The sequence below is a fragment of the Lemur catta genome, chromosome 22 (assembly GCF_020740605.2).
Source record: "Lemur catta isolate mLemCat1 chromosome 22, mLemCat1.pri, whole genome shotgun sequence".
In the NCBI taxonomy this organism is placed as follows: domain Eukaryota; kingdom Metazoa; phylum Chordata; class Mammalia; order Primates; family Lemuridae; genus Lemur; species Lemur catta.
In genome coordinates, this window is record NC_059149.1 from 5,671,595 (window position 1) to 5,696,859 (window position 25,265).

General features: G+C 38.7%; 1 protein-coding gene across 2 annotated transcripts in view; it reads left to right on the forward strand.

Moving 5' to 3' along the window:
- Positions 1-24,932, forward strand: part of KAT6A (lysine acetyltransferase 6A) — a 112,578-nt gene extending 87,646 nt beyond the window's left edge. For both annotated transcript variants that reach the window (XM_045535732.1, XM_045535733.1), the window contains exons 10-17: positions 6,067-6,208; positions 7,742-7,903; positions 8,799-8,892; positions 10,699-10,930; positions 11,629-11,839; positions 13,377-13,982; positions 17,285-17,585; positions 19,613-24,932. In XM_045535732.1, the coding sequence (XP_045391688.1) occupies positions 6,067-6,208; positions 7,742-7,903; positions 8,799-8,892; positions 10,699-10,930; positions 11,629-11,839; positions 13,377-13,982; positions 17,285-17,585; positions 19,613-22,266 (4,402 nt within the window). In that variant the 3' untranslated portion in view covers positions 22,267-24,932. The remainder of the gene's footprint in view (positions 1-6,066; positions 6,209-7,741; positions 7,904-8,798; positions 8,893-10,698; positions 10,931-11,628; positions 11,840-13,376; positions 13,983-17,284; positions 17,586-19,612) is intronic.
- Positions 24,933-25,265: the final 333 nt, after the last annotated feature.

The following is a 25,265-nucleotide window of genomic DNA, read 5'->3' on the forward strand; positions in this document are numbered from 1 at the left end:
CCTGTCTAAAACATTAGCAAAATTAATTATGACAGCATTTGTTTAGTGCTCTACAAGAAGTGGAGTGCTTTAACGTGGGTTATTTCCAAGAAGCTGAGAGTAAGCCAGCATAGTTATCAGAAGAGTCATCCTGTAAAACTCAGTGTCTTTTTATTTTTCTCACTTCCATACAATGTAATAACTGCTTATCTGGTTTCCAAGTCTGTAGCAGAAGTAGAAAAATAGAAGTAAGAATGCCATTATAGACATTGAGCTCCATGAAGTAATACCTAACGAAAAAAGAGGAAAAAACAAAACTCCAAGAAACTAATTGAGAGCCATTTACTGTAGGGTAAAGTAGCGCTAAGCACTGTGGTATATCTTTAAGGCAGCACTCTGTATCAGGGAATAACAATCAGACTTTAAGAGAAATTTAAATTATACTTATTTCTATGTTATTATATATTTACATGATACTTACGTATATGCTAAAAGAAGGCAGGAAATTTCTCAACTACCTGTAGAACTTAGGTGTTCAAGATAACTCATTTCTCAGGAGTTCTGGATAGCCAAGATCTTGTACGATCAAGAAGAAATATGCTGAGGAATTAATTTTATTCATCAGCCTTAAAATAAAATTATTCGATCATTTTTTTAGTGAGCTTTTTGCAAGCTGTCCAAATCCCAAGAATGCTCAAATTAGGAAAGAAAGCTATTCAAGGTGTCTGTCCACTGTTCCAGGGATTGTGGTACACATAGATTGAAACCACAGGACCCTTGTCTCTTCTACTGAAGGAGAGGAAAGGAAATTAATAGGTTCAAGAATGGAAATAGAGAGCCAGCCTCAGCATTCACTTTTCGGAGAATGATGAGAATGGAACCATGAACTGTGGTCTTTTAAGATATTGAAAGGGTTCCTTGAAAATGTTGCTTTTGTTTTGATGAGATTGTCACTAGAACCAGGTGTGAGGGAACCTGGTTATCAGGGAGGGAGTAAGCAGTGCCAGCAGAAAAAAGTTACCAAAAAGTATAACAGGAATCATAGTAGAAAGCAGGAGGAGGATGGGAACTGTAAATTTTATCACCTTCCTTAAGCAGAGTTTTAGACATTTCCTATACATTTCCTTATGCATTGTGGAGGATTTCTTGAGTTTTCCATTAGAAGATATTCTGTAATTTAGTGGATTCTTTAGTAATTATGAGTTTCTTCTGTCTGTATATTCAAAGTTCTCTTAATTTGGAAACTACATGTATCTATTTAAATGAGTTTAAGCTGTTTTACTTCTGAGTTCTTTTAAACTTTAGCTAATAAATATGTTTATAGATCTTATATTTTCCAAATAGTAAACCTCTGTCCTTAATTTTGGTAATACCTATTTATGCTAAATTACTTCTAAATTATTTTATTTTTTTCTTCCTTTTTTTTTTTTTTTTTGCTCCTATTCTGCTCAGAGATAAATTATTATTAAAGGTTTTAAACATTTTTTTAAAAATTCCAAATCCCAGAGCATGCAAAAACAGGGCAATTGGAGCAAAAAAAATAGAAAAGATCACGAGGGGAAGGCTCTTTTGGGAAGTAGGATTATGCTTTAGGAAATGTCCCATAATATTCAGATATTTGTGTGTGCATCGTATATTAAGTAATCTTGCATCCCTGACTTGAAAAAACAAAACAAAAACAATGAAGCAGTAATACTGTTTCATTTGGAGCAGTCTGATTAAGTCTCAGACCTTGAAGAATGTAAAAGAGTTTAAACCATAAGTTCTTCCAACAGAGCCATGTGCTACCCCCACCTTGGAGAGACAGGTTCATAGAGAACCCTACTCCTGCCATTAAAAACATGACTTAGATGGGCTGAGAGTAAAAGAAATTGTGACCATGGGATACCCTCTGCTCCTGAGCTGCTTACAGTTTAGCTTCATTGTAACTTCTTTGCTATGAGATCATTTTGAGATCCTAACAAGGCAGATTGCTGTGTAATAGAGTAATTCAGGAAGCCTCCTCTACCTTTTGATTCTCTTCCTTACTTGATTTGTTGCATAGATTGTCACTAGAACCAAGTTGGATTATTCTCATAATCCCAGTTGTTGAAGAAGAAACCAAATAGAATCCTGAATGCCTTCAGCTGTTAAATGATTAAGTAAAATGGATGAAAGAATAACAATAGTAATCATAAATAATGGCAACTGTAATCTCTGTTCCTTGAGCTTGGTGGTGGACTGAGCATCCCTGGAGTGCTTCTGTGAGGTAGATAATCACTGTCATCGCTTTACAGACCAGGGCCTGGCAATCTCATTCAGGACACACAGTTTGTGATACGCAGACCAGATTTAAGCTCACTTCTCTCTTACCACATAGCCGTAACTTTTGTGCTACTCCATGTAGCATGGGTATTTAGATTTATCTCACTTGGCTTGTACCGTAATCTTTGATTTAAGTAGTATTTGGTATAATTTTTATTGTTAAAATTTTACTACAAGTTGACCAATTGTAAAGGCCACACAAACTACTACTATCTTGGCCAGTGTTCAAAAGCTAGAAGGTACTGTAGGAATTTCTGAGAAGAACGTTTACATCACCCATTTCTAGGGGAAGCATACCTGGCTGCAGCCCAGCCCTCATCTCCCAGGCTGGGGTGTCTGCGTGGTGGCAGACTTTCAAGTAAACTTCCAGTGCGCAGGCAACACCCCGTGATGCAGCTGACCACGGTGACCAGACGGCTGCCCACGTGATAGTCAAGACGTAGTTGCTGTCAGGAACAAGGCCTCCAAAGGCAGCCACTAGCAATATTCTCTAAGGCTAGGAGTATTCATAATCTCCATAACTGCATTTCATTTCATGTAGTCTAATATTTCTATATGATATGCTTTTTCAATGAGAGAACTGCAGCTATTTATGCTATTACTAGAAAGAAATGTTTTGTTTTACCTGGAGCTTTTTCAGATGATTCCCTTTAGATTAACAGTGTCATCCCAGTGGGCTTGGTGGGCTTGGTTCTAATAAAGTAAGGGACTTTTGAAATGTTTTGAGCAAAAACTAGATTAGAATAAAGTGAATCATAATGCTTGCTTTTACTTTTTCATTTTTCATATAAGACTAACTAAAGTTTTTTTTTTAAAATCATCAATAAGATGCCATAGATCTTGATATTCTAAAGAAATGGCATGAGTTCATAATTTACCAGATGAGATGGCAGTAATTTTCTCAGAGATTTCATTTCTTCTGATGTTTTCTGGAGCAACTGGGTTATTGCTAGAGCTTTAAAAAGATTTGGCCTTTTCTTATAGGCCTTAGGAAATAAAGTTTTCTTTTCTCCTTCCTCCCTTCCTTCCTCTGCCCCCCTCCCTCCCTCCCTTCTATTCTTCTTCCCTTCCTCCTCTCTTCCAGAAAAATAATTAGCACTTATTGTATATTTATTTTTTTAATTGACAGATAAAATTGTATGTATTTATCATGTATAACATGTTTTGAAATATATAGACATTGTGGAATGACTAAATCTGCCTAATTAACATAAATGTACTTTATTTTCATGTCTCTGTACTGAGATCTAACAGTTGGGTTGAACGTTCTTAAAGTTGGCATTTATCCTTACCATAATTTGGAAAGCTTAGTGGTCTGTCACTGTTTCTTTTTTTCTTTGATTTTTTTTTTCTAATACTTTAAGAAGCACAGAATTTTATTTGGGTTTCTCAGATTCACATTATAGGAAATATTTAGTTGTTAATATTTAGACTGTACTCAGTTGTTTTACTTCTGTATCTTCATGTTGTGACAAGTTAAAATTGCTCATTGAGATTTAGCACAGATAAGTAAAGGTAAGTAATAGAATAGTTAGGAAGAGGCGTGCCATCCATTACATTTACTCAGGGAGAACTCATTCTTCTTCCTTCATTTTAAGGAGAAATTATTCAAATTCCAGGTATTCAGGCAGACAGTCTGGTAGTTGTGGGTCACCTATAAGACTTAGTTTAGGCTGGACATGCTTGCTGGCACCTGTAATCCTAGCACTTTGGGAGGTGGAGGCGGGAGGCTCACTTGAGATCAGGAGTTCAATACCAGCTTGAACAAGAGTGAGACCCCTTCTCTACAAAAAATAGAAAAATTAGCCAGATGCGATTATGGGTGCCTGTGGTCCCGGTTACTCAGGAGGCTGGGTGGGAGGATCCCTTGAGCCCAGGAGTTTGAGGTTGCTGTGGGCTATGATGATGCCACTGCACTCTAACAGGATGACAAAGCAAGACCCTGTCTCAAAAAAAAAAAAACAACTTAGTTCATAGATTTAGTGCATGTGTTAGATGATGAAGTTTATAATTGGCACCATTTCGAGATTTGTAGCTTTGATGGTAAAGAAGGAAGAAGCTATCTCACTGCCATTCCTCCTCTGAACAGTGGGGTTTGAGGCAGGATGCCAAGGAAATGCAGAGTAGCCTAGGGTTCATCTCTTTCCATGTTCTTGCCTCCTGCTTCTTGACTTCAATTTATGTCAGTCATTGTTTCACTCAGTACTTTATTTTGGAATGCTTGCACTAGTGATATAATTTCAAGTTGTATTAATGTGGCTAATATTAGAGATTTTGAAAAAAAATATTGTATATTATAGACATTTAAAAATATTATACCACAACAGTGCCTTGGAGGCTGTATTCAGTGTGCTGAATTGCAGTTTTAAAAATAAGATTGAGGGTTATATGAGAAGAATTAAAGCACGTTGTGAATCCCTAAGGAGAAAGAAAACAAAATCATATGCCCTAACTCACCCTTATTTGAGCATGAAATCCTTAGTGCATACAGGACTAGTGTTCTATAGTATACCTTAAGAAAAGCTTTAGTAGAATGTTAGGTGTTTTCAGATAAGTTATAATTATGTTTCAAAAGCTGCTTCCAAAGTAGGAACTTGAAAAAGTAGATGTGGTCTTTACCCTTTAACAAATCAAACATTTTTTGTGTGTTAATCTGTTTAGCAAATCCTATTTTCTTTAATGAGAAAAGATACAGCAATTTATTTGAATTATATGTTTTATCATTTTTGTCAAATACTGTCTAGTGTTTTTGCATATGCAGTTTTAATGATTGTGTCCGATCTCAGATTACCAAAGGATGGCAGTACTGGTTATAGTTCAGGGTAGAGGGAAGCCAGCTCTGTGCTGAGGGTACAGGGGGTGTGCATGTTCCAGCAGAAGGGTCGCGTGGTCTTATGGATTCAGACTAAAACAGGTATAAAAGCCACGTGTTTACTTTAGGTCATGTTCTTTCTATTACCTTGTGAACTGGCCTAATCACTTAATTTTATTGTCTAAGTCCTCATAAAAGGGACATTATGAGGAAGAAGTCCTGTTAAACTACCACCAAAATAGCAAGACTATTGAATAAATACAAATTAACAACTTAGAACATCTGAAATAATAATTTGAGTCATTATTTTACTTGTTGAGTAGTAGTTTTGACTTACATGATTTCACATGGTGATACTTACCCAGGGGAGAGGCAGGATTTCAGGGGTAGAAGGAATAAGGTAGGGTAGTGTGCTCTGACCTGCCAAAACTGTTCAGTGTTGGAATCTCATACTTAGAAACATATGCAGAGTCTGTCTTGGAGGGTACACTGTATGTCCATTTTATTCAGCACTGTATACCTAGTGTACCTAGCACAGGCCTGGCACACACTAAGTATTCAACAAATATTTATTTTCTAAAATTAATGAATGAATGAACAAATAAAAGAAGTCACAAATAAATAACAAAGGAAGAATAATATATAGCTTGACAAAATCATTCTTATTAGTGTGTTCTGAAGGTAGACTTTATTTTGTAGTTATTAGAGATTCTCAAGGAGGGAATGTGAGATTTTTTGTGTCTATTAATTGTGGGTAGCTTGAAAGACTGGGAATTGTTACTTATTAATCTAACAGGTATCTAAATTAGTTTGGGGTTTTTTTCCTTTCTTTTATTCATTAGTGGAGATAATGATACGTTCTCTATATTTTTTGCCTGGGTAGTGAGAGACAGGAAAGATAATAGTTGTGAAAGTTTGAAGTCCTATAAAATATAAAGCCCTGTCCTTTTTTGTTTAATTATTGTTTACAGGCTGCCCAAATTATATCTTTGTGAATTCTGTCTAAAATACATGAAAAGTAGAACTATTCTACAGCAGCACATGAAGAAATGTGGTTGGTTCCATCCTCCTGCCAATGAGATTTACCGAAAGAATAATATTTCTGTCTTTGAGGTAAGGTAGATGTTTAGTAGTTGCCATCCATCCATTTCAAAAACAGTGCCACCTGTTCTGCATCTAATTGTGGAAACTGATTTTTTTTTGGGGGGGGGGGATGTTATTTTACTGTTGTACACTCAACTATTGAATCAGATAATCAGCTTTCTGAGAAGCAGAATTAGGCCATCCCAAATGGTACCAAGTTCACAGGCTTGACCGCAAAGTAAATTATTCTGTATTTCATTGAATCAAAGACATCAATTGTAATATGCCTTACTATTTTATGTGCTGTTAAAAAGGAAAAGGTATTACTAATTATAATTTTTTAAAACTTCATTTGGTTATTTAATGATTTCATATATGTTAAGATGTGATAAAAGTACATCTTGGAATCTATGAAATATGGCATTTAAATGAAAGGAATTCTACTTATTTAAAAGGAATGTCTCATAGAGATGTGTTTAATGGCATTAGTAAATCTTACTATGATACGACTTTTGCCATGTCTGTGATTCTGTGCTGCTGTTAGTAGTGGTCCTTAATTTCTTGATCCCTGAGTTCTGTGGTTTGAGTGCCAAGTATTAATTAGTTGCTGTGTTCCCTGTTAATTACTACAACAATAGAATTTGAGATTGTCAGGTCCATTCAGTCTCTCACTTTCCTGGTCTTCCCTAAGACTTTATTTTAGGTGATCAATTGAGGAGCTCTTTACCTTGGGAGAAGGGGGGCGGGTATGGCATACAGTACTGTTTCAGAACACCCAAAAGCAAATTGCTTCTCAACTTAAGCATATATTGGTGGGTATTTTAAAAAGTAATATTAATTTACTTAGATTGTTGAGGAATTCAGTTAGTATGCCAGACAGTGTCTTGGGAGCTAATATGGACATCCGTTGGCATTTTTCATAAAAGAGCAAGCTCTAGCAACTCCAAGAACACAGGGCTGTCAGGAGCAGTAGAACGTAGCACTCCTGAGCTTGGCCAACCTGAGTTTCATTTGCCAGGTTGTTACCTAGGAAACGTACTTGGTGCTACTGCTTGACCATAGTTAATACTCCCTCAAGTAGCTTTATTTGGGGGTAAACCTGATCATGGCAGTCAGACTATATTGCTTCAGGCTGCTGTGGAGAATAGGTTACAGTTATATCTTGTTTTACCTAATAAATGTATTTTAGAAAGATTACATTTAGATCTTTTGTTGAATTAAATACTTTTGAAAATTAAGCTTGCCGTCCCAAGGATTTCTACGATTAATCTTTTTATAAAAGCAAAAAGTACTATTTTAAAGCCAGATTATCACCTCCATATCTAGCTATTCCTGCTTTGTTGAAGTACACTATTTTATGTATTTGATTATCTTAAAACAGCAGGTACCATATTACTACCATTTATTTCACAGGGCAACTTCTAGGTCCCAGTGTGTTCTGGTCACTGGCAGCTTCTCTTCCATAGGACTATGGATACCTAGAGATGCTTGGAACTGATACGTGTTATTCTAGAACTAAAGAGACACTCTAGTGACCATTTTGTTCTGTTTTTTTCCCTCTAGGTTGATGGGAACGTGAGTACCATTTATTGTCAAAACCTGTGTCTCTTGGCAAAGTTGTTTCTTGACCACAAAACACTCTATTATGATGTGGAGCCATTTCTTTTTTATGTTCTAACACAGAATGATGTCAAGGGCTGCCACCTTGTTGGCTACTTTTCTAAAGTAAGTATGTCAGCTTAAAATTTGTTTGAATTCATATGGAAATCTGAAACAATCTTTGTTGGTTCTCACTAGACAGCACTACAGGTGTCATCCAGCTTTTTGGAAAGGAAAATAGAAGGAACATTCAGAAACTTACCAAGTGCTGGAAGATGCCTAGTAACATTCAGCAGCCTGTATTCTCCTAGGAACATGAACTGCTGGCAATACTCCAGAGGAAAAGTTTCTAAATGACTTCGATTCCCATGGTGATAATAGATAGAACTTGTGAAATAAACAGTCATTACCACTGAGTTCTTTCTCAGCTTAAACCTTCTCTTCCTAATTTGAATTTTAGGCATAGAAATAAGAGTAAGAAGCCATTTTTATTAAAGGATGTTTTCTCCTCCTTTAATCTTTCATTCCCTTGGCAGGGGGAGTTTCTTTTCTAGTCAAACAGCATAAAAGTTTAATTTTATTTAAACAAGCCGTGGTAAAATCTAAGCCTATAATACAGTTAAATGGAAAGTACTAGCTTTATTTAGAGCTCTTTAAGTAGGCTCTACTTCATTAGCTAAATATGATTTAAAATATATTGACTAATTTATAACAATGTATTTGTACCCAAATCCAGGACTTTTGTGTAAAGTTAGGTGCCGCTAATGTTGGACGGCATCGCTTTATTTTATATTTTTACTCTCCTGGGATGGTTGCTTTGTAGGTAATGGCAGTGACTTAACATTGTCCTACCTTCTCCCAGTGGGGTATTTTTTTCTTGACATACACTGCTATTCCCAAAGGACCAGGGCGCTGTGGTTTTGGTTGTTGGTCTTTGTTTCTTAGTAATTGGCATTAGCATTACTATTCAGTTTTACCAGCCTGTTGTTTTAAAACTTGGCTTCTATTCTATTTCTCGCAGGAAAAACACTGCCAACAGAAATATAACGTTTCCTGTATAATGATTCTTCCCCAATACCAGCGTAAGGGCTATGGCAGGTTTCTCATCGATTTCAGTAAGAATTATATTAATTTCTCATTATCTCTTCCTGTGGACTTTCTGTGTGTGTGTGTGTGTGTGTGTGTGTGTGTGTGTGTGTGTGTGTATATATATATTTTAAAGATTTGTAGATGATTTGTTGGCTGCTGGTATCTTTTGTCATATTGTTGTATGGATCTTTAAAACCTAAAGCTACAAGTTCCTTTTTTTTGATTGGACATGGAATATTTTTAAACAGCCAACATTGAATACAATTTTGTGTGATTTGTAACAAGCACCTTTAATTTGCAACTGTCCATTTACAATGGAACTTAATTTTATGTAGTAATACTAACAATACTTAAAAACATCATATAACTAAAATTAGTATTAATAAAGAAGTACAATGCCTACCCTATTTTTGTTACCCAATTATCTTAAAAAAATGTGTGCATTTTTCAGTTAGGCTCTACCTAGTGGTTAAAAATATGCAACACATCTTTAAACTCTTTAAAAGTGAATGATATAGGAAAGAATTTAATCTGAGTTAAAAAGTGAGAGCTAACAGTTCTAAAGAGATCATTGTGGAACTTGAGTTTTGTTTCACACATTGATAATCTTGGCTTAGAAAGTTAAATGTATGTTTGTATTAAATGTTACAATGATTATAAAATAGTGATTTGAGAGAGTATTTTCCCTCAGATATTGCTATAAAATATTTAAAGGAATATATGCAGAAATAATAGTTCAAACTAAAGATTTTGATTCTAGTCTTGAGAAGTTAATTCTTATCTGGATCAATTAAGCTTATTCTCTTTGGCTTTAAACTATATTTTTTACCTTGTTTTATTGAAAATATATGCTACTGGTTATTTTGTACATTTTCTGGCTTTTTTGGATTAGCAGTATTTGGGCATAACTCAGATTATTTCCTTTAATACCTTGTTTTGAAATAGGACTCATGACTGGACATGTTATATATGCCATTAAATAGCAAAGTTAGGAAAAATCTTTTATTTATGGTGGTTAGTATTTTTGAGGTATATAAACAACAATCTGTGTGCTTACAGTATTTGTTTTTATTTATTTTTCTTCATATATTTTTCCAGATTACCATTCTGAGACTGCTTTTAAGTTTTCTTTAATGACCCAAAATACCACATTTTTCTGCCATCTCTGTTTTCAATTTTTTGCCCTTAGAATTTATGTCTTTCTTTTCTAGTTCTTGAGAGTTATACACTAGACAAGAGGACAGAGTGAGACCACCATACACTCACAGTGACTCTTGCACGCATGTGGGCAGTCTTGCTTGCCTAGAATTAGTGTGATAGGTAAAATTGTGAGGAGAGCTTTGGTTAAAGTGAGAAAGTACTGTCTAATTTGCTCACAGAAGAACCATAGTCTTAATAGGATTACATAAAAATTAAGGCATCTTTTGTATTTCTCAATATAGATATAACAGTTGCCATCTAGTGGTCCAAATAAACCAAGGATGGTGTTCCTCCCATAGTACATTGAACTAAAGAGCAGTGTTGCCCTGATCTTAGTAATGCAGCCTGTTAGTATAATAGAAGTCCTGTTTTTTAACAGTTTGAATATTTTAACAAGAAATTTATATTAACTGTAGTCAAAATAATACTTACCTAATCTTCATTACATGCAAATTTATGTAGCTTTTCATCCAATTTGTTTTAAAGTAGTCTTTGCAATTTTGCTCTTTTTTTTTTTGAAGTAATTTACCTTTGAAATTATACTTGGATTGATTGTAGAAGAGCGGATTGCTATTTTGGTGACTCAGACTTTCTTGGTCTCTGACATATTTGTTATTTGGGGGTTTCTTTAGGTTATTTGTTATCAAAGCGTGAAGGCCAAGCAGGATCTCCAGAGAAACCATTATCCGACCTAGGTCGTCTTTCCTATATGGCTTATTGGAAAAGTGTAATATTGGAGTGCCTTTATCACCAAAATGACAAACAAATCAGCATTAAGAAGTTGAGCAAGTTGACTGGAATCTGCCCTCAAGACATCACTTCCACACTCCACCACCTACGAATGCTGGACTTCCGTAGTGACCAGTGAGTATCACATCCCTTCATATGCCTTTGAAAGAAAATCAAGGGGAAGTTTTTGGATCAGGCAGTCAGATTACTGATGAAAGGGCATTAAGTGGTATCACTTGGTGATGATGAGACATCATTTTCCTTTCTGTGATACTTGATTTGATTCACTGTGTATATATATTTTTTAACTTTTTCTGGCCTTCCTCCTAACCTTTGGACCTAAGCTACTGAATATTTCATCTTCTAGTATTGGTAGCTCTTTCATAATAGAAGAAGTAACAACTCTGGAAACAGTGACATTAAGTAAAATATGCCTACAATTAATTTCCATGTAAGTGGCACAAAGTGAAATATAGATCGAAAGGAAGAACATTTCACCCTTGCCTGAAGTGGCCCAAAAAAGCTCACAAAGAAAAGAGGCATTTGAGCTAAACAGAGAATAGGAAAGAGTGAAGCAAAACTTTAGAGGGGAAAGAATGAGACAATAAATGGTTAAAATAACCCATTGCTATGGTAGACAGTGAAGCATTTGGCCAACTTCTTATTTATTAGCTCTCTCACCTGGCGGCATGTTTCCATATTTCATCTTCCCACACAGGCCATCTTTGAAGCATTCATTGTCTCCTTCAGACTTGTCCAGGGGTTATACCTCCTTATTCATTTATGTACATCCTGTACCTTGTTGATTGTTATATACTTTTCCCTGGTTCTAGATTTGTGATTATCCGCCGGGAAAAACTGATCCAGGATCACATGGCAAAGCTTCAGCTGAATTTGCGGCCTGTAGATGTAGATCCGGAGTGTTTGCGCTGGACACCTGTCATAGTGTCCAACTCTGTTGTCTCAGAGGAGGAGGAAGAAGAGGAGGCTGAGGAAGGAGAAAATGAAGAGCCACAGTGCCGGGAAAGAGAATTGGAGACCAGTGTAAGGGCTTGTGAATAATCTCTAGTTTTGATGACAGAAGATGAATTTTTGGTTTTCATGAGTATTTGTGATATGTATTACGATATCTTACCAACAAAGTAAATTCACATTAGAATCTCAGTTTTATTTCAATGGTAGAAATTTCAGGAAGATGGAATCTGGTTTATTTGTGTATTTTTAAGCCTTAGACCATTAGGGAGATCGTGGAATTTCTTATAATGTGTTACTTATGATTAAGTATTTCTTAACAGAGTGCTAATAAGCAGTTCAATTTAAGCTGTATGATAATTGAGGAATCTGAATTGAATCTAAATCTAACAGTTGTTAAAAGTGAAGATACATTTTCCTTAAAATACAACATTAAGGAATTAAACATTTATGTTTTCTAATAATGCTAAAAAGTTCCATGGATACACAGATGTTTTAAGCCATTAAAAGGCTGATGATAGACTGTGTTGCATTGTATAGTTTTCAGTATTTTTCTTCATGTGTTATTACCTTTTTGGTTCTTTTTAAAGCATTGCTTCGTCTTTTAAATATTTGTGTCCTTTGATAAACGTAAAAAAAACTCATGTCCCTCTTTAGTGCAATTTAATTTTCAAAATGAAATTAAATATTCAGAATAAAAATAAGTTATATAATTTCATAAATTTTCTTTCATATTCCTCCAGTGCCTCGTTCCTCTTGCCCATGCCCCAAGATCTGTGTCTTTCCTGTTTGTGAATTTTTATTTCTGAGAAATTTCATAAATAATCTCATTTAACATTTAAAAGAACATTAATGCTCACTTTGCTTGTTGAAGATGGTATTCCGTAGTTGTTAAGAGCACAGGCTATGGAGCCAGATCACTGGGGTCAGGGCCCCAGCTGCTCTGTTCACCATTGTGTGGCCTGCTGCAGCTTGCTTACTTTTTCGTGTGTGTGCCTCAGTTACCTCATCTGTGAAATGAGGATATAGTGATAATTCTTCATATGATCATTGGGAGAATTAAATGAATAATACAGATAAGGCATTAAAACAGTGCCTAAATGTAGGAAATATTCACGTTAGCTATTTTTTTTTTTTTTTGTGAGACAGAGTCTCACTCTGTTGCCTGGGTTAGAGTGCCGTGGCGTCAGCCTAGCTTTCAGCAACCTTAAACTCCTGGGCTCAAGAGATCCTCCTGCCTCAGCCTCCTGAGGAGCTGGGACTACAGGCATGTGCCATCATGCCCGGGTAATTTTTTCTATATATTTTTAGTTGTCTGGCTAATTTCTTTCTATTTTTAGTGGAGACAGCGTCTCGCTCTTGCTCAGGCTGGCCTCGAACTCCTGACCTCAAGCGATCCTCCTGCCTCGGCCTCCCAGAGTGCTAAGATTACAGGCATGAGCCACCAAGCCCAGCCCACGTCAGCTATTAAATAATTGTTCATTTTCTTTTTAAAGCTCAGTTTCGTTTACTTATCTCAGTATTTAAGGTAGATATAATAGGTAGGTAGGTAGATATAACCAAATAAGACTGAAAAATTAACCAGCATTGTTTCATTTTCTAAAATCAGGTGGGAAAGTCTGTGTCTCGGGAAGACAAAGAACATGATTCTTATTCTTCAGTAGAAAGTGAAAAGAAATCGGAAGTTATGGCTCCAGTCAGTTCTACACGTTTGAACAAACAGGTGCTTCCCCGTGACAGTCTTCCCACAAACAGTCAGCCGCCTCGGAGGGGCCGCTGGGGGAGGAAGAACAGGAAAACCCAGGAACGTTTCAGTGATAAAGATTCTAAACTGCTCTTGGAAGAGACATCATCAGCTCCTCAGGAACACTATGGAGAATGTGAGGAAAAATCGGAAACCTCCCAAGAACAGTACAGGGAAAGTGAGGAGCAGTCAGGAGCCTCCCAGGAGCAGCCCAGCCAGGATGGGCAGCCAGACCTTCCCACGAGGAGACTCAGTGAGGGGGGTGAGCCCTGGCGTGGGCCACTGCGGAAGAGCCCCGAGTCTCTGCAGTGCAGGCTGCCAGAGGGAAACGACAGGCTGCCTCGGCGCTACAGTGATGGCGACAGGGCACTCCTCAGGGGCTTCAGTGAGAGCAGTGAGGAAGAGGAGGAGCCAGAAAGCCCTCGGTCAAGCTCGCCACCAGTTCTCACAAAGCCCACACTGAAGCGAAAGGTAACGCATTTATTTATGCATCGTCTTCCTCCAGTACAATTTATTGTACACATTTGTTCTGTCTTACAGTTCTGAAGGAGTAAAGTTAGAAATTCCTAGTGTGTCATTTTATAAACTTTAAGCCTCAATGTACTGTAGCTTATGGTCTTTCCAGTGAGCATTGGAAAGTGTGTATGTATCAGCGACTTCTTCGGTTCGTGGCAATGGACTTGGGAATCATAAGCTTGTTTAAGGACTGACAAACTGTTTTTCAGCTTGATGGTTTGATGTTCAAATCATGACTTTCAGGGACTTTAAAAATATTTTCAAGGTATGTACAGATTAGAAGTGTTCACATTAGAAAAGAAGAGCCTTTATTACACAGACAGGTGGGAAGTGAGCACAGTGGTGCCCTGTATTTGGGGCACTCAGAGTACAGTCGCCATCTTACCTCCAGTGGTGCTGTTTGCCCTGTTCTCTCTCCCCTCCTTCCATGTCCCTCCGTGGTTTGACCTGATCTTATTGTAAAAATATTTTCTAGATTACATCTCATCATCTTGCAGTGTTTGAATGACAACCGATTATTAATAGTTAATAAATAATGTAGATAATGATAATGAACTCTGTTAAACTATGTACAGAAATACCCCAGGCTGGGAGTGGACTCTGAGCACTGCCACAAGGCAGCCAGACTAAAGCGTGACAGCCCCTCTGGACAAGCCCCACTCTGTGGTAGCCAGTGACAGCTTTCATCCAAAGCAATTAAGTCATTCTTTTCCTTAGCAAAACATAAGGCAGAACCATTTTTTTTAAATAAGCTTTTTAGAACAGTTGAGGGTTTACAGAATTATTGCAAAGAAAGTAGAGAGAATTCCCGTGTACCTGACATCCAGTCTCCCCTGTTATTAACCCTCAGTCGCGGGGTGGTGCATCTGTCACAGTCAGTGAGCCATGTGGATCCTTAGTAACCAGACTTCATAGTGGGTTCAGAGTTCCAGTTTTCCCTAATGTCCTTTTTCTGCCCCAGGGTCCCATCCAGCGTACCACATAACGTTTGGTACTCATGTGTCTTTAGGCTCTTCTTGATTGTGACCGTTTCTCAGAGTGTCCTTATTTTTGATGGCCTTGACAGTTTTGAGGGTGACTGGTCAGGTATTTTGTAGGATATCTCTCATGATACTAGAATCAGGTAGTGTATTTTTGAGAGAAAGACCATAGCGGTAAAGTGCCATTCTCATATCATATAAAGGGTATCTGCCAGTATATCTCTGTGTATCAATATGTATCAAATACAAGGTATTTACTATCAGTGTGACTTTTCACTGTTGAAGTTAACCTTGATCACCTGGATTAATAAGATAGTGTCTATCAGGTTTCTCCACTGTCAGGTTGCTCCTTTTTCCCCCTTTCCATACTGTACTAGAAGGAAATCACTGTGCACAGCCCACACTTAAGATATGGAGAGTTATGCTCTCCCTCCTAAGAGCAGAGTATCTGCATACATTATTTGGAATTCTGCTTGGGTGATTCTCCCCCATCTATTTATTTATCCAAGCATTTATTTATATCAGTATGGATCCAGATATTTACTTGTTACTTCAATTTATAGTCCAATACTACTTTTTAAAATTTGTTGCTCAGGCTGGGCGCAGTGGCTTGTGCCTGAAATCCTAGCACTTTGGGAGGCTGAGGCAGGAGGATCACTTGAGGCCAGAAGTTCAAGAGCAGCCTGGGCAACATAGCGAGACCCTGTCTCTAAAAAAAAAAAAATATAGAAAAATTAGCTGGGCATGGTGGCGTGCACCTATAGTCGCAGCTACTCAGGAGGCTGAGGCAGGAGAATCACTTGAGCCCAGGAATTTGAGCTTGTTTTGAGTTATGATGATGCCACTGCATTCTACCTGGGGCAACAGAGTGAGACTCTGCCTCAAAAAAAAAAAAAAAAATTCTAATTGTTCAAGCTTTGGCCATTAGGAGCTTTTTCAGTTTTGCTCCTATGTCCCTTTAACATATATAACATCATCATTGTGGGGGGTTTTTGTTTGTTTTCTTTTGAGCACTTTCTTACTTTGTGGGCACTGTAAGATACTCTAGGTTCATCTTGTATGTTTCACACCCCCGTCCTCAAATCAGCCATTTCTCCAAGGAGCTGGGATGTTTTTAATCTAATTTGAAAATTATATTCTCAATTAGAACTAGTAAATTTGAAGTAGGGAAAAATTGAACATTGAATAACTCTACTGTTCATTCCATGATCATGAGGAATAAATCTTTGCCATCCTAGGGCTCATATTTCCTGTTTATAAAGTAAAGCAGATTATGCTGTTTTCTTGTATGAATAAAAGAATACTGTAGCAGGCAGTGAGATTTATTTGCAAAATACTTTGAAAGTGCTTGAAGAAATTCACTTGACTGGGGATCAGCGGACTGTATGTTATAACCATTTCTATACCAAGTAGAAATGTCACCTTAAGCAAGTCCTAGAACCTCTCTGGCCTCTGTAGAATGAGGGGATTGGATTAGATAATCTCTAGGGTATTGTCTCTTATTTTGTGATATTAGTTGTGTAATTTAAGATATTAGGTCAACCCAGAGCAAAATTGTGCCAAATGTGCCAAATTCCAGTATCAGATTTATTTGACTTTTGAAATGCTTCACTAGCACCAAGTAAATACAGTTCAGCTCTGTATCTCTGCGTTCCACTGCAACTTTGTATGGGTGGCTCATGAAAGTGGCAGACATTTCGGATAGTTCTGCTAGCCTTCGGAGTAGTGCTACCAGGCAAATAAAGCGTTTTTAATCCTTTTTTGCTCTTAAAGAAAAGAGAAATTTAAGGGACTAGCCTCTGGGTCATTGCAATATTGAAATAAGCAACTCCCTTGGGTGTTAAATTTAACTGAACTATTAACAAGAGAATTATGATATCTGCTATATGGACATGCCTGCCTGTTTTTTTTTTTTTTCTTACAAAGTTATATTGAATTACCCAACATCTTTTTTTTTTTTTTTTTTTAAGGGCTGAGGAGAGAGGATGGGAGGGTGTGGGTGGGCACAGGGAGGAGTGGGGTGGGGCCTGAGATTGGAAAAAGGGGTAGGAGTGGGCGTGGGGATAGGGGGAGGAGCAACATCTTTGTGTCCATAATACTTTATGTATAGTGTCCTACTATAGTATTTTGAAATACCTATCAAAATGTCTTTTGGCAAACAGCATCCTCACTTTGTATGTGTTAATTCTATTAGGTTTTAAAACTGTTCTCATGTTATTAACAGAAAAGATAGCATTTGTTACTGTAAATAAAATACTTGATTTCTCTATTAAACAGAAACCAATTCTTCACCGAAGAAGGAGAGTCCGAAAGCGCAAACACCACAATAGCAGTGTAGTCACAGAAACCATTTCTGAGACTACAGAGGTGTTAGATGAACCTTTTGAAGACTCTGACTCTGAGAGGCCAATGCCAAGGTTAGAACCCACGTTTGAGATAGATGAGGAAGAGGAGGAAGAGGATGAAAGTGAACTCTTCCCTAGAGGATACTTCCATCGTTTGTCCTCGCAGGATGTTCTCAGGTGTCGATCCTCTTCTAAGAGGAAGTCTGAAGATGAAGAATCAGACGATGCTGATGGTATGTTGTACAGAACATTATTGTGATTTTCTGCTCTTTAAGTGTACAGCACTAATGCAACAGACCCTTCAGCAAAAAGGCTAAAAAATGAACACAACCAACTAAGCAAAAAAAGGAAGGCTTGGCAATCGCTAAAAAGTTGTTCAAGTATACCCATCCCCGGTTTTCACATGTTTCCCCTTCAACTCAGGGGAAAATATCCTGTGGAGAAAATATCTTACTGTTACGAAACTGTTCTTTTTTGCCTAGGTTTTCCCCAGCCTTTATCAAAATCTTTAGTTAATGGCTGAATGGGACTTAGCGTCAGGAGATGTAATAACTGTGCACTAGAATGTGCGCTCTCTAGACATAGCCTCTTTAGTTCATTGCCATATGTTGAGTGCTCAAGATAGGCACTCAGTAAGTGTTGCTAAATGAGGAATACTAAAAGGCACTTCTTCAGTAAGAACAGATTCATATAAAGTGGAACTTGGTTCAGATCAGTTGAGGAATCCTTCCAGAATCACATCTAATATGTCTTACCCAACTAGTAGATTTTTAATAAATAGTAACAGTAACTCAAAATAAGTTAAATTTTATGGTGTAGATAAAATTTTAATTATTTACTTTAAAATAGCCTTGTTGTCATTTCCTCTTTAAAGATAGAGAAACTAGGGCTCACGTAGATGAGCCACATCAAAAACTAGTCTTGTTTATCCTAACCTAAAGTGTTTGCAGGTTTTTCATGCTGCCCGCATTCGTAGTATGTTTGTCTTGCATGGACTCCAAATGAGCTTTTTTTACTTTGCTATGTAAATCTGAGGAAGTCTAGTTGTCCACCCTTGGTACATAAATCTTTAGCTTTTATGTGTTAACTAGTTGAGCTTTCTATTCTACTTTTTAAAATAAATTCACTTGATTTCAAATCTAGTAGATAACTTGCATTTTCTCCATTCTCATATTTTTATGTAACACATACTTTTAATACAGTGATAAGATGACTGAGTTCTTTGCTTTAGTGTGAATAATTCTCCAAGGTTTTATTCATACTATATTTTGAGATATATAACTAAGAAATTAAAATTTTATTTTGTGAATTTGGTACTCTATATGCTGTCTTGGATAATTACACACTAAAATAGTATCCCCTCATTAGGTGCCTGTTGACTTGGACAGATTTTCTGTGATACAGCCGTTTCTCTTTTTTGACTTTCAAGTTATTACTGCTAACTGTACGTTTTTAGCTCTCTTCCCCCCAAATCTTATTCTTGCCTTAGTGCTCTTATCCTTTAAAAATTAATGGGGATTGTAAATGTACTTAATGCCAGGGTACACTTAAAAATGGTTAAAATTGTAAGTTTTATGTTGTGTATATTTTACCATAATTAAAAAATAATGGGGACAAAATAATTCTAATATCAAATTTATTTCTAATAAACATAATTGGTGCTTTAACTTTTCTTATTTGTCTAGGACTAACTGCCTTGCAGCTGTTCCCATGCAGACACAGCATTGATGGAACAGTTGTTCACCCAGGATGGCTCGTTTGTGGCCTGGAGCAGTAGGCTCATGACACTGCTGAAGTCATGATTTTGAGGAAACTAAGAAAATCAGAGAACATACGTCCCAAACGGGGCGGGGGGAGAGGAAATAAGCTGATTTGTAGCTTTCAGTAGATACAACTTGATAAAAGCACTACTTATTATTTTATTATCTTTATAAAGCTTATCTGCATTTTATAGATGATGAGACTGAAACTTAGATAACTTTCCAAAGCCATACAGCTGGCGATGATGAGCCTGAACTGGTTTTAACTAGTGCCTGGTAACATAATGTTGACCAAGATGCTTTCTGCCAATTCACTGCATGACTTTAAAAGATGTCATTAATTAGGTTTATCCATACCTTTAAAATGAAGATAATCAGGAGTTAATAAAAGTGATGATAAATAAAATCATTTCTGTGGTACATGCTGTGCTCAGAGGAAGGCACTGGAAAATGTAAGATCTTTTAACCTGTCTTTATTATTTTTTATCCTTCCTGTGTAGACACTCCTGTCCTAAAGCCCGTATCTCTCTTGAGAAAATGTGATGTGAAGAATTCTCCACTTGAGCCAGATACATCCACACCTATGAAAAAGAAAAAGGGGTGGCCCAAAGGCAAGAGCCGCAAACCAACCCACTGGAAGAAAAGACCTGGGCGAAAGCCTGGATTTAGGCTGAACCGGGAAATCATGCCCATTTGTACTCAAGAGTGTGTCGTTGGGTCCATGGTCCCCACTCCCAAATCTGGGCGTAAACCCGAGATTCAAGAAAGTGAAGAAACTGCTGAACCGAAGGAAGACTTGCCCTTATGTGAAGGAAGGAAGGAAGAGATGCACGTGGAAGCAGAAGAGGTTGAGGAGGGAGAGGAAGAGGATGCAGCCAGCAGCGAAGTCAGAGCGGCTTCTCCGGTGGACAGCAGCAATAGTCCCGGGACCGAAACTAAAGAGCCTGAGGTGGAGGAGGAGGAAGAGAAACCCTGCCTCACGGGAGAGCAGAGGCAGGCAGAGGAAGAGCAGCAAGAATTGGGAGAACAGGAGCAAGAGGAAGAAGATGAAGCAACTGCAGAGACAAACCAGAATGAAGACCATGATGCAGATGATGAAGACGACGGCCATCTGGAGTCGACACAGACAAAGGAGCTGGAGGAGCAGCCTGTTGGGGAAGATGTAAAGGAGGAGCCCAGTGGCCAGGAGTCTTTTTTAGGTGCTAACATGCAGAACAGGGAGCATACAAAGGACAAAGATGAAACAGAGCCAGATTCTGAAGAGGAGCAGCCTTCCCATGAGACATCGGTAGTGTCAGAGCACATGCCAGGGTCTGAGGATGACCATGAAGAAGAGTCACACACTAAGGAAGACTTGATTGAATTAAAAGAGGAAGAAGAGATTCCTCATAGTGAACTGGATCTGGAAACTGTCCAAGCAGTGCAATCTTTGACTCAAGAAGAAAGCAATGAGCACGAGGGCGCCTACCAGGACTGCGAAGAAACTCTCGCGGCTTGTCAGACCCTGCAGAGCTACACCCAGGCTGATGAAGACCCTCAGATGTCCATGGTGGAAGACTGTCATGCTTCAGAACATAACAGCCCGATCTCCTCTGTTCAGTCTCATCCCAGCCAGTCAGTCCGTTCGGTCAGCAGTCCCAATGTGCCTGCCCTTGAGAGTGGTTACACCCAGATCAGCCCAGAACAAGGATCCCTGTCCGCACCCTCTATGCAGAACATGGAGACCAGCCCCATGATGGATGTGCCTTCCGTCTCAGACCACTCTCAGCAGGTGGTGGACAGTGGCTTCAGTGATCTGGGCAGCATCGAGAGCACCACAGAAAACTACGAGAACCCCAGCAGTTACGATTCCACGATGGGCGGCAGCATCTGTGGGAATAACTCTTCCCAGAGCAGCTGCTCCTATGGTGGACTGTCGTCCTCCAGCAGCCTCACCCAGAGCAGCTGTGTGGTCACCCAGCCAATGGCAAACGTGGGCAGCAGCTGCAGCATGATGCAGCAGAACAGTGTCCAGCCTGCTGCGAACTGCAATATCAAGTCACCTCAGAGCTGCGTGGTGGAGAGGCCTCCCAGTAACCAGCAGCAGCCGCCGCCGCCACCGCCACCCCAGCAGCAGCAGCAGCAGCAACAGCAGCAGCAACCAGCACCACAGCCTCCACCACCCCAGCAGCAGCAGCAGCAGCAGCAGCAGCCTCAGCCCCCGCAGCCTCAGCCCCCACCCCCTCCCCAGCAGCAGCCCCCGCTGTCACAGTGCAGCATGAATAACAGTTTCACTCCCGCTCCAATGATCATGGAGATACCGGAATCTGGAAGCACTGGGAACATAAGTATCTATGAGAGGATTCCAGGGGATTTTGGGGCCGGCAGCTACTCTCAACCATCAGCTACCTTCAGTCTGGCCAAGCTGCAGCAGCTGACGAACACCATCATGGACCCTCATGCCATGCCTTATAGCCATTCTCCTGCTGTGACTTCCTATGCAACCAGTGTTTCTCTGTCCAATACAGGACTGGCTCAGCTGGCTCCGTCTCATCCATTAGCTGGGGCTCCTCAAGCACAAGCCACCATGACGCCGCCCCCAAACTTGGCATCCACTACCATGAACCTCACGTCACCTCTTCTCCAGTGCAACATGTCTGCCACCAACATTGGCATTCCTCACACTCAGAGGTTGCAAGGGCAAATGCCAGTTAAGGGGCACATTTCCATCCGCTCCAAATCCGCACCACTGCCCTCTGCGGCTGCCCACCAGCAGCAGCTGTACGGCCGCAGCCCATCCGCGGTTGCCATGCAGGCTGGCCCTCGGGCATTGGCTGTTCAACGTGGCATGAACATGGGGGTTAATTTAATGCCAACCCCCGCCTATAATGTCAATTCCATGAATATGAACACCTTGAATGCCATGAACAGCTATCGAATGACACAGCCCATGATGAACAGCAGTTACCATAGTAACCCTGCCTACATGAACCAGACAGCACAGTATCCTATGCAGATGCAGATGGGGATGATGGGGGGCCAGGCCTATGCCCAGCAGCCTATGCAGCCAAACCCTCACGGGAATATGATGTACACGGGCCCCTCCCATCACAGCTACATGAATGCCGCCGGCGTACCCAAGCAGTCGCTCAATGGACCTTACATGAGAAGATGAGCAGGAGGAACTCGCAGTTAAAAACTTACATATATATAAATAAAGGAACCTTTTATACTGACAAACCAGAGAAAAATGGACCTTTTTTCCAGTTAAAATATTGCTGTAGATTTAGAGGAATTTTTCTTTGGTTTATTTTATTTTTTAGAAACTCTGATCTCTTTTTTTGGGTTCATTTTGTTCTGGGTTTTGGTTTTCTTCACAATCTTGAACATTTTACAGTAGAACTCATCTAAAAAGGATTTGGGGATAGGGGAAACATGCACAAAATCTTTTCATAATTAAAAGAGCCTTACTTTCTTTACATACCACACGGACAGAATTTGTGTAAAAGTGAATTATTTTAAAATGTATGTTTCCCCTCACTGTTTGCAGCTCCCAATGTTGTCATTTTTAAATGTTATATATACATCTCAAGGGTTAACCAGACCCTTTCCTCCAAACCCGACCTTTCATTTCCTACTTCATTCCAGCAGGAGGCACTTAGGGGAGACTCGGATGGGGACGTGGAGAACAACCCAAGCTCCTTAAACTTATTATTATTGTTAATATTATTATTATTATTAATAAAGTGAGGCAGGAACGTGCTTCTCCTTTTAAAATCCCCTCCACTCCCTACACGCGCACACACACACACACCCCTCTTGAAACCTTTCCCTAAGAATGTTTCTTTATAAACGGACTTAATTGAAATCTTTGTTTTTCTTGAATCAAGTGTAATATAATTTTTTTCTTTCTCTTTTTTAAATATTCCCACTCAGCACTCAGAGACACAAATATACTGTAAGTCTCAATTAACAGCAGAATCTCAGAGGAAAGCTCTTTGCAATCCTAATCCAGCCTTTGGAGGAATAGAGACGGTCAGTTAACAATCAGGAAGGGGAAATTAACCTCTTGTTTTTTACCACCTGGTGAATCAGCCATAACGCACATGCACCACCCGGCCTCTGTTCCTAGTATGTACTTTGAAATGCTAACTAAGGGTCTTGATTCCCAAGCCTTTGACTCTTAACAAAACTCAAGTAGCAGTCCCCAGTGATTTGCCTCTTACATTCTTTCATAAAGTGTTGGTGGATGACTGTACATTTCAGTGATTTAAAAAATACCTGACAAACCTTTGACACTGTTTATGCTGGAAGAGATGACGCAGAGTTTGTGTCAGAAGGGAGATTATGGTGTGAGTTTTATAGCTACTTAATGATACATACCTCTAGTTTTCATTTGTCTTTTGAGATACTGAGTTCATCCCCTGTGAATCCGAGCGCACAAGCCCCTCTCTGCAAGTGGCTGATAGGAAGAGGGACAGACTGACCACCAGCATAGTAGGGCAGATCTGGACGGCGGGAATTCAGCAGGTGCAAACGTTGCTCCCAACTTCATTCTCTTCTCTTGTGCAGCCAGTTCGCCCATTCTCTTTTTATTACTTACTCCAGGGATAGGTAAAAAAAAAATATATATATATATATATTCCATCATTAGAAGATGGAAACTATTATACCACTTGGTATGTGCAGTCAAATATCCAAAAGGGGAGAGTACTGCTTAAAGAAATACCTGTAAGCATTAAATTCTCTCCTTTATTTGTACATTTTATATAGATAAATTTTTAAAGTACTAATTAGGCATTAAATTTTTTCAAATGCACAGGTTTGTTGGTTTTTTTATACATTTTAATTGACTTTCTCAATTGAGTGTGTTAGATAGAAAAAGGCAGAATTCCACGTCTTAACCGCTGTCCACTCTGAGCATGTGCAAGGCTGTATAGGACCCAGTTTCTCTGTATATACTGTTGCAGCTCCCAGTCATCTGTGTAGAACGTGCACTGTGCTGCCCTCTCCCAACATCTGCAGCGGCATCACTGCTTCCTGGTTGGGGTGGGGACGGGGGGCGGGAGGGAGGTTTACTGGGAGGAGGGTGGGTCAAGACAGAAGGAGAAGCTGTTGAAATGAGGGCCATGAATTCAGTTTCTGTTGGTTTGCGGTTGTCTTTGGTTTTGTTTGTTTCTTTAAAAAAAAAAATTCAATCGGGCAGCTCCCTTTTCCACAAGCCTCTTTGTGACTGTAGAACTATTGTAGAAAAAAATGTTCTTTTCTATATTATAAAAGAAATTATCCAACACAATAATATTGGTACCTGTCATTTTTTCACTTCTGTTTTAAAAAAATGTATTTTTAGCAAGATAACTTGGGTAATCTTCTAAAAAATAAATTTAAAAACTCACTGTTAGTGACTTTGATGCCTTTTAAAATAAGAGCTTTTTCATTTCATTCCATCCTTAAAATTTTTTATCTTTGTTGTAGAATATTAAAAACTATTTTAAGAAAGATAAAAATTCTCTTTAAAGAGATCTCTAGAGTGTGTGAATAGAGCTCCAGATGCCTCTAAAAGCCGCATGTACAAATGAAGCTAAGTCTATTCCTGTCTGTTTATATTTGCTTTTCCTGTTTTGTAACCTCTTTGTACTTGGTTCCTGGTGACTTGTAAGCTAAGGGGAAGGGGTGCCTAGATGCCTTCACACTTCTCCATGTCATGCGCTCCTGGGCCAGTTGGCCTCCCTTCCTCTACTTGGATGTAATATCTTTTTTCCCCCCTTTCTAGCAAGTACTTTCAAAAGAACTCTGTACATTTTAACATAAAAAAAATAAATTATGTTGAGCCATTTTGGATGTCTGTCTTGCATGTGGAATTTTTCTCCCTGCCAAATATTTCAAATTCTTCAGTTCTTATTCCACACAGACCTATGAATGTTAGCCTTTTCATATTCCACTTTATTATTATAGCAAATACAGGTTATGGCCTTTGAAATTTCAGTTTTCTTTCATGTATGTGTTTAAATGCCAACAATATAGCTGGTTTTCCAGAAACCATTTAAAGAGGTATGATAACCTCACTTTGAATTTTTTAAGGAACTCTGTATGAAAGGGATTGTAATTCACCCAACTGAAAAAAGAAATGGAGTTGCAATAACTTCTAGACTTGTAATAAATTAGAGGAGTATC